Source organism: Falco biarmicus, chromosome 1 (genome assembly GCF_023638135.1).
Source record: "Falco biarmicus isolate bFalBia1 chromosome 1, bFalBia1.pri, whole genome shotgun sequence".
NCBI classification, from domain to species: Eukaryota; Metazoa; Chordata; class Aves; order Falconiformes; family Falconidae; genus Falco; species Falco biarmicus.
Genome location: NC_079288.1, coordinates 34,614,803 through 34,624,382, shown reverse-complemented (window position 1 = coordinate 34,624,382; position 9,580 = coordinate 34,614,803). Strand labels below are relative to the sequence as shown.

At 64.6% G+C, this 9,580-nt stretch overlaps 1 protein-coding gene across 1 annotated transcript; it reads left to right on the top strand.

The window, feature by feature from the left end:
• Positions 1-1,282: 1,282 nt before the first annotated feature.
• On the top strand, positions 1,283-8,988 carry CABP7 (calcium binding protein 7). Its single transcript, XM_056345027.1, has 5 exons — positions 1,283-2,032; positions 5,555-5,698; positions 7,139-7,251; positions 7,726-7,879; positions 8,010-8,988. Exons 1-5 carry the CDS (start codon positions 1,924-1,926, stop codon positions 8,135-8,137), a joined length of 648 nt encoding a protein of 215 aa, XP_056201002.1. The 5' UTR covers positions 1,283-1,923; the 3' UTR covers positions 8,138-8,988.
• Positions 8,989-9,580: the final 592 nt, after the last annotated feature.

The following is a 9,580-nucleotide window of genomic DNA, read 5'->3' as shown; positions in this document are numbered from 1 at the left end:
TGGCTCTGGGAACGTTTTCCCTCTTGCCCCTGACCCCTGCCCTCCTGCCACAGCACCTCCAAAGGCAGCCTCCGGCAGGAGCAGGGCTTTGGTGACCTGCCCAAGCCACCGTGCCCAGCCACAGAGATGCCACTCAGGCACGGGGGACACTGTGACCCCCATCTCCCAACAGGCTGGGGTCTGCCAGGAGACAAGCCAGGCAAGGTGAACAGTGGGATTTGGGAGAGAGGTCCCAGATGCTGGGCAGCATCCTTGTCCGGGGACCGTGGCGGAGGCCACGGGGACATGGATGCTGCGGGGACATGGCACAGTGGGGAGCTGCCCTGGCATGTGAGCCCAGCTGCCATTAATCAATGACAAAGTGAGAAATAAGGCAAAAAATGTCATCAAGGCTTGGGGGGAAGCAAGGAGCAACTGGAAATGGGGACAGGGACAGAGGGTTTCACTCCTGGCCCCTCTCCGCTCCTCTTCCATGGCTCATTTTTGCCCCGGTGTGGGAGCAGGAGGTTTGGCAGTAGTGTCCCTGCCACCCTGCAGCACCCTGGGGACCTCAGGGTGACTGGGCTGCCCCGGCCCAGGGTGCTGCATGCAGGGGCTTTGGGGTGATGATGGCCTGGGGTGCGTGCTGTGTGTGGGGACCTCAGGGTGACAATGGCCTGGGCATGGGGTGCTGTGTGTGGGGACCTCAGGGTTATGGCAGCCTGTGGTGCCAAGTAGGGGGACGCTGGGGTGACAGCTGCCCAGGCATGGGGTGCCATGTGGAGGGAGCTCAGGGTGCAGCAGCCGGGGATGCTGTGTGCGGGGACCCTGGGACGGTGCCTACCCCAGGAGCAGGGTGCTGGGTGTGGGGACCCTGGGGGGGTGGCTGTGCCAGCCCAGGGTGCTGCGCAGGGACTTTGGGGTGGTGACAACCTGGGGTGCCATGTGTGGGGCCTCGGGGTAATGACTGCCTGGTCATGGGGTGCTGCGTGTGGGGGACCCTGGGGTGCCAGCTGCTGGCCCATGGGAGGGCCACGGGGACCCACCGGGGCTGCATTCACCAGCCCCTCCGGCAGCACCTGCCCCCCCCAGCCCTGCCGGGGCAGGATCGGGCCCGGGACGCTGACGGAAGCGGGGGGGGGGGGGGGGGGGGGGGGCGGGGGGGGCTGTGTCACCCTCCCTGCCGCAGCTCCCCCGCCCGGGGGGAGGCACCCGCCGCCCCCCGCCCCCAGCCCCATTTGCCAGGCGGGACCGTTCAAAACCCGCCCGTTCCCGCCGCTTCGCCCCGGATTCCGCCGCCGCTTCCCCGGGGGCCGCGGCCAAGGATGCTCCGGCTGCCGGCGGCGGCGGGGGGGGCGGCGGGTGCGCGGCGCCGGGGGCTGAGCCAGCGGCGGAGCCCGGCCCGGCCCTGCCCGGGACACTTGGCGAGGGGGAAAGAGGAGGAGGAGGAGGAGGAAGAGGCCGCCCTCGGCCGCGGCCCCGCCATGCCGGGCCCCGCCGGGGAGCGTGGCCCGGCGGCAGCGGCCCCCCGGGGGCTGTGAGCGGCCCGGGGCTGGCGGAGGGGGGGGGGCCCGGAGCGGCATGGCCAGCCCCGTCCCCCCCGCCGCCGCCGCCGGGATTTAGCCGGTGCCTGGATGCTTTCGCCTCCCGTTGCCACTTCGGGCGGGCATGTGCGCGGGGGAAGCGGGCCGCCCCCAGCCTCCGCCGGCGCGGAGCCCCCCCGCGCCCTGACGCCCCGGTGAGGGGCTCCGCCGCCAGCCCCGTCCCGCCGCCGGCCCCGGAGGACGGGGAGAACCGCCCGCCCTGGCCCCCCCTGGCCGGTGGGTGCCGGGCGGGGGGCGGCGGGTACCGGTAACTTGTTTGTAGCGTTACCCCGGTGCCGGCTGGGGACCCCCCCCCGGGGGAGATTTGGGTTTCAACTTTGGCTTTTGGGAAGCCCCGAAGATGCCTTTCCACCCGGTGACGGCGGCTTTGATGTACCGGGGGATCTACACCGTCCCCAACATCCTCGCCGAGCAGCACCCGGTGGAGATCCCGGAGGACGAGCTGGAGGGTGAGCGGGCCGGAGGCGGGGGGGCAGCGCGGCCGGGGGGGGTGCGCGGCCCCCGGTGCCCGGGGAGGGCTGAAGGCGAGCGGGATGCGGATGGATGGATGGATGGATGGATGGATGGATGGGGGGGGGGGGGGCTGGGGGGGGGAAGGAAAGCATGGGAGAGAGCCGGGGGGCTGGTGGGGGTCCTGGCCCCGGTGTCACCGTTATGACAATATGACACAGCAGGGACCGGCGGTGGCGTCGCGGGCCGGACCCCCCGCCGTGCCGGGGCCACCCTCCCCGCTGTCATAATATGACAGTGGCTGGCGGCGCGGGGGCCCCGGGGGCGGTTGTCACCCGTGCCACCCCCTCACCCCGGGTCATGGCACCCCCGCGCAGTCCCGGTGCCACCAGGCTCCGGCCGGGAGCAGCGGCCGGCCGGGCTTTGCCCACTCGTGCGATGAGCGGGGCCGGGCTCAGCTCACACAGTCAGAATGGCCTTTTCCACCCCAAAAGTTTGCCAGGGCAGTGGGACGGGCTCTGCCAGTACCCCCAGGCCGGCCCGGCTCGGCTCGGGGTGTCCCCGGGGAGCCCCGCTCTGCTGGGGGCGGGAGGAAGGGGCTGCAGCCCCCCCGGCGCCTCCGCTGCCCCTAAAAGAGGCACCACAGGGGAAACTGAGGCACGGAGTGGCCCCATGCACGGCCCTGCTGTGCCTTTGGGGGAGGATGGAGGGGGCTGGGCATCAGGCCTGGAGCCCCTGGGGACTTGCCGTGGGGAAACTGAGGTAGGAAACCCCAGGGTTGGGGGGGCTCTGGCCCCAAAACCTGGCTGGAAGCCCCCAGCGGGCATGGACACGGGCTCACACCGAGGGTGTGTGCACACACAGCTCTGCAGGTTGGGTGCGTGTGCGCTTACGTGCCCGTTCACAGCCTCACTGCAGGGGCTGTGTCTGTGCACAAGTGTGTGCACCCACACCTTTGCACGATCCCACTGCACATGTGCTCACGCAGCTTTATGTACACACACGGCCTGACTGCAGGGTGTGTGTGGGGGTGTGTGTACACACGGGCAGCATCACTGCAGCGTGTGCGTGCACATGTACAGCCTCGCTGCAGGGTGTGTGCACACACGTACGGCGCCAGAGCAGGATGGGTTCATATGCACAGCCCTGCTGCAGAGAGTGTGTGTGTGTGTGCACAAGTACAGCATCACTGCAAGAGGGGGGTGTGCATGCACAAGTACAGCACTGCACTGTGGGTCTGTGTGTGTCTGCATGTGTGTGCACAAGTACAGCATCACTGCAAGGTGTCTCTGTGTGCATGCACAAGTACAGCACCACTGCAAGGTGTCTGTGTGCGCGCGTGCACGAGTACAGCACCACTGCAAGGTGTCTGTGTGTGCATGCACAAGTACAGCGCCACTGCAAGGTGGCTCTGTGTGTGTGCGTGCACAAGTACATCGCTGCAAGGTGTTTGTGTGTGCACGCACAAATACAGCAGCGCTGCAATGTGGTTGTGTGTGCGTCCATGTGTGTGCACGCACAAGTACAGCATTGCTGCAAGGTGTCTGTGGGTGTGTGTGCATGCACAAGTGTGCCGCTGCAAGGTGGTGGTGCATGCACGCACACACAAGTACAGCATTGCTGCAAGGTGTGGGTGTGCACAGCCTCCCTGCAGCCCATGCCTGTGCACACACGTCGGTGCACAGCCTCGCTGCAGTGTGTGTGCACACACCCACTGTGTGTGCGTGCACGTGTGCCAGGGCACTGTGGTAGCACACCCAGCCTTGCACAGCACCGATGGGTGCTGATGGGCCCCGGGGTGCTGCCAGCCCAGGGCTCCCCCCAGCACCCCACCTGCGGCTGCCCGCCTGCCATGCCACGTGGCCGCAGGGATCGATGGCAGCGGCAGGAGCCCCAAGGTGACCCCACGAGGCGCCAGACACCTGCGCCGCTGGGGGGGGGGGCATGCTGCCACCTGCTCCCACCTCCTGGTTTAGGGGGATGTTCCTGCCCCCCTCCCGGCCCCCAGCTGCCCCTCGTGGCTCTGCACTGGGGCTGAGAAGATGCAGGGTGCAAACCAGGGCAGGGTGCTGCTGGCTCCGCTGGGTAGGTTGGGGTGCCCCAGCTTTGGGAGGGGGCACCCTGCTGGGACCCTGATTTGACCATTGAACATGTCCTTGCCTTTCCACCAGCACCCTGAGCTGGGTGACAGGGAATCACCTTTGGGCAGTCTGGGGGTGAGCAGCCTTGAAGGGTGAATTTTGGAGGTGCCTGGACCGGAGAGGGGCTCCCCGTGAGCTTGAGGGCAGCCAGGAGCGCCGCGCTGCCCAGGCACAAATGCCAGCCGTGGAGAAGCTCAGCCATTGTGCTGGCAGGCCAGAACCCCCAAAACTCCCCCAAAACACCTTGGAAGACATCACTCGTGGGCCACGATCTGGCAGGGAGGTCCCCAAGCGCTGGGCATCAATAGTACAACCCTGGGTGGGGTTTTGCCCCCAAAAGCTCAGTTCTCAGCCCTTGTTTCTCCTGCCTGGCTCCTCCACCTCGGAGCCCTCCAGCAGCTGGCAAAGACCTGCACGCTGATGCTGCTGCCTGGCAAAGGAAGAGGGCACCAGCATCCCGGCCCGGCTTCCTGGCGTTCCAGACACAAGTCCACCTGGTCCCTTCTTCCCCATCAGCCTGGTTGCAGCTCCACTTGTCGGGGGGCATCCAAAAGGCAGAAGTGCCCCCCAAAAGGAGGAAAGCTCCGAGCACAGCGGGAGGTGGGATGGAGCCGACGGGCACCGCGAGGCTTTTGGGTGGGCAATAGCCACACAGGGTGGCAAGCACCGTGCCTCAGTTTCCCTGCTGCCCTCTAAGCTCAGCACAGCCTCTCCCTGCCAGCCCACAGGGATCTTCCCCACTTCCAGGGGCTCATTTTGAGCCAGAAACCCCAAATTTTCCCCGTTTCTGCCCCTCTCTGTTCCATCTTCCTCTGCATGGGAGAGGGCTGAACACCGAAGCAACCCCAGGAAGTATTTTTTGGCTGAAGCGCAGCACAACTGCGGCACCCACCCCATCGCCCCAGGATGGGTGTTAAGTCCCCAGGGGAGACACGGGTGCTAGCGCACCTGGTACCCAGCACCCTCCCTGTGCCAGCACCCGGGGCGCAGGGCACGGGATGCTCCCAGCTCAATGCTGCAGCGTTGGGGGAGGGGGGTCTCCCCAGCCGCAGCCCCCGCCTGGCGGATACCCTGAGCTCAGGAGTTCCCAGGGAAGGTGTTTTGGGCAGGATGATGGGGTTTTGGCTGCAGAAGGCAGCAAGGGGGTGTGGGTGTGTGTGCACTGCCTTGCACACCCCTCCTGGTGCACACACACAGACACAGTGTTGCTTGGGGGAGGCTCTGATCCCTGCAGGGGTGGCACCCCTCGTGCCATGCCTCAGTTTCCCCTCTGTAAGGGGGACCCCACTATGGCTGGAGGGATGGGTGATCCACCTTGGGGACAGGGGCTGGGGGGTGCCAGGGCCAGGGTGGCCGGACTCATCCCTGCTCCCCCCGCAGAGATCCGCGAAGCCTTCAAGGTGTTTGACCGGGATGGCAATGGCTTCATCTCCAAGCAGGAGCTGGGCACGGCCATGCGCTCCCTGGGCTACATGCCCAATGAGGTGGAGCTGGAAGTCATCATCCAGCGCCTCGACATGGACGGTAGGACCCCGGTGCCCTGGGACGGGGACGGGGACAGGGATGGGGATAGTGACGGAGATCTCCTGCCCTCCCCTTTGATGAAACACCCGATTTGCCCCATTTCCACCCCACTGGCTGGTGGCTGCCAGACCCGATGTGGGATGCAACACGCCAGGAGGGCCTGATCCAGGCTCTGCCTCATGCCCAGAGCCTCCCACACATCCATCATCATCATCATCATCACCACTGCAGCTTCATTTAGGAGGATTTAATGATCCTGGAGCGCTTGCAGGCGGGAACAGCACCTCTTCTGGCTTGCCAAACCTGCTGGGACCAGGATGCTGGGGATGGATCCTACACCCTGGTTGGATCCTACACACTGGGTTGGATCCTGCACCCCAGGCCATGCTGGCAGGCCGGTCTGCCCATGAGCCTGCAGCACTGACGGCCACTGTTAGCCTGTCCCTGTCGCTCCTGCACTGATCGGGACCTTAAAGAGCTCGTTAATTTATTGGTTTCCTTTTTTTTCCCCCCATTTAAAAGCCTTTCCGGCAGCACTGCCAAGCTGCTGCTCCCTTCATTACTCATTGTTAGTGCTGGCCTGACAGCCCCGACACCAGCATCTTCCGCAGCCGCAGGACACGGCCAGCCTGGCGGCACCCTGTCCCCTGTCCCAGCAAGCCCCCGGGGTCATGGCCACCACGGGGGTCCCCAAGTGGCGTTGGGGTCCCAGCTGGAGTTGCAGTTCCAGCTGGTGTTTGGGGTCCTGGGTGGTGTTGGATGTCCCCAGATGGCATTGGAGGTCCCAGCTGGCACTGGGGACCTCAGCCAGTGTTGGCCATCCTAGCGGTGTTGGGAACCCCAAATTATGTTGGAGGTACCCAGCCAGTGTTGGGGTCCCCGACTGGTTTTCAGGGTCTCCAGCCAGCACTGGGGGACCCCAGCCAGTGTTGGGCATCCTGGCCAGTGTTGGGAGGCCCCTAACTTTGCTGGAGGTTCCCAGATGGTGTTGAGGTCCCCAACTGGTTTTGGTGGCCCCTGACCACCCACAGGGTCCCAGCTGGTATTGGGGGTCCCCACTCAGTGTGGGGTTCCCTGGCTGGTGAAGTACAAGACCCCAGGCTCCTGTAATACTGGCTGCTGCTCTGGGCCATTGCAGGTGGATATTAGGGATGGGGGCTCTGGGCACTGCCTGAGCCCCCCAGGTGCTGTGCCCAGGAGCAGGGTCCCCACAGGCAATGCCAAGCCCAGGAGGAGGTTCCCCCCAGAAAAAAAACACTAAGGCTTCGAGCAGGACCTCCCCGGGCTGCCCAGGAGCGGGGTACAGCTGAGCATCACTGGGTCCAGGCAGGGTGTCTCGCTCCAAGCTGCCCCACGGGGACTCTTCTGGGTGGGGGGTGGGAGTGTCACACGTGCTCCCATGGCTGGGCAGGGGGTGACAGCCACCTCTGTGTCCCACAGGTGATGGACAGGTGGACTTTGAGGAGTTCGTGACGTTATTGGGGCCCAAGCTGTCCACCTCGGGCATCCCGGAGAAATTCCACGGCACGGACTTTGACACCGTCTTCTGGAAGGTAGGGGGGGGACCCCCTCCCCCCTGGGGGGCAGCACCCCTGGCCCCCACACCCAGACCACTGGCAGCAAGGGGTCAGGGTCAAGGTTGGGACTGGGGTTAGGGTTGGGGTCAGGGTCAGAATAGGTTTAAGGGTTAGGGTTGGGGTTGGGGTCAGGGTCAGGGTGAGGGTGAGGGTCAGATTTAGGGTTAGGGTTAGTGTAAGTGTCAGGGTCAGGGTTGGGGTACACCATCCCTCCCTGCCATGGCACAGGGTGGTGGCTGGCACAAGCACCCACTGGGTGCCCCTCGCAGGAGCAGCCAGCCCCGCTCTGCCAGGGAACCGGCAGGACACCAGACCTTTCCCTGCCCAAAATGGGGGAGGGTCCATCCAAAATACAGCACCCAAGAGTGCCGGGGGGACCCCCCCAGCAGCACTGTACCCCCTTGACCATGGGGTCAGCCCCTGCCCGAGCCCCCTGCCCGCTCCCTGCAGTGCGACATGCAGAAGCTGACAGTGGACGAGCTGAAGCGGCTGCTGTACGACACCTTCTGCGAGCACCTCTCCATGAAGGACATCGAGAACATCATCATGACGGAGGAGGAGAGCCACATGGGCACAGCCGAGGAGTGCCCCGTCGACGTGGAGAGTGAGTGCCGGCTGCACAGGGATGCCAAATACCTCCCCCAGCCCCGCCATCACTGGGATGGCACCGGGTACTCGGGGTTGGGGCGGGGGGGAAGGGGAGCATTGGGGTAACCCCCTGGCTCTCCCCGCAGCCTGCTCCAGCCAGCAGATCCGGCAGACCTGCGTGCGCAAGAGCCTCATCTGCGCCTTCGCCATTGCCTTCATCATCAGCGTGATGCTCATTGCTGCCAACCAGGTGCTGCGCAGTGGCATGAAGTAGCGGGGCTGCCCCCAGCACCTGCCGCCGGCCACCGACGGGGAGCCACACCTGTAGCGAGGAGTATAGAGATATATATATATATACACACATATTTGAATCAGACACGGAAACCCCCCTGGGAGGGGGGCCAACCCGAGGGGGACGACCCGCGCCGGGTCCCCGCTGTCCTGGGACAATGTGAGCGCATGGCTGTTTGCAGAACATGGAAACTTTGATAAAGACACACAAACACGAATGAAAAAAAAGCCCTCGCCAGAAAAAAACCAAACCCGTAAATGCATGTAACGTGCATGGAGCCCCGTGTGCCGCCCCCTCCTCGCGCTGGGGTGGATAGCCCCCCGAGCGTAGGATCCCGTTGGATACACCGATACTAGCGTCTATAGCTCTATATTTACGATAAAAACCAAATCATCCCCTAAGCAATACACGCGCCTGAGATGATTTCTAGAGATGGGAGCGTTTGCATGGACTTGGCTGCCAAGGGCTGGATTTCACTCCCCCCCTGCCTCGCCCCCCACCCCGGCCCCGTGCCGTGCCTCGGTTTCCCCACCTGCCAGACGGGGGGATGATGCTGACCTCCTGCTTGATGCACTTTGATCCGAGCCCCTTCGGAGGAGCTGGAGCGATCCCAAGGTTGGGGAGCCCGCGCCGGCCAGGGCCACCCACCCTGCACACCCCCAAGCCCCCCCAGCCTGTATGTAGCACCCACCTGGGCACTGGACTGGTTCAGATTTGGGGCTGTTTCTCATTCTTTGGAGTTGGTTTGGGGTTTGGGTTGGGTTTTTGGTTTTTTGTTTTTTTTCTTTTCTTTCTTCCTGGTTGGTTGTTTCCAATCTGAAATAAAACTGGGATTTCTGAAGTGCTCTAGGCTGCTGGGGCTCCTGGCCATGTGGGGGGCATGCAGCGGGGGTGCGGGGGGGCAGGGGTAAGGGAGTGGGTGCCAGGTGGGTGTAGAGCCATGGGACCACTCATGGGTGCTGCTGAGCCGCTGCCAGAGTGTGGTTCTGGCAAAGGAGGGTCTATGGAGGGGTCATGGCTTGCCAGCATCCCGGGGCAGCTGGAGCATCCCCAAATCTGGGGCCAGCACGGACCTGGCTCCTTCTTGGCAGCTCCGGCCAGCACTGGGCAGGGGTCACACCGCCGCGTCCCCCACCCCGGTCCAGCCGTGGGGCCTGCTGTGGATCCTGCCCTCTCCGGTGGATTGGTGCAGGTGCCGAGCAGCTTTACTCCCCTCTCCTCCTCTCCGTGCCCTAATATTTTATGTTGGTGTTTGATGAATGTTTTAAGACCACTTGCCTTACCAAGTGCCTTGATGGAGAGACCACGCTTCACCTGGCTTAACGGCAAAGCCGGGGGGAGTCAGGTTGTGGCCTACAACATGGGGGGCTCAGAGATGCTCTGTGGGGGTCACCATCCCCAGGAATCCTGCCCCAAGGCTGGCAG

Coding starts and splice junctions, on each gene's coding strand:
- CABP7 (XM_056345027.1), top strand. CDS start 1,924: ATGCCTTTCCACCCGGTGACGGCGGCTTTGATGTACCGGGGGATCTAC. Junction 7,252..7,725: donor TTGACACCGTCTTCTGGAAG/GTAGGGGGGGGA, acceptor CGCTCCCTGCAG/TGCGACATGCAGAAGCTGAC. Junction 7,880..8,009: donor GTGCCCCGTCGACGTGGAGA/GTGAGTGCCGGC, acceptor CTCTCCCCGCAG/CCTGCTCCAGCCAGCAGATC.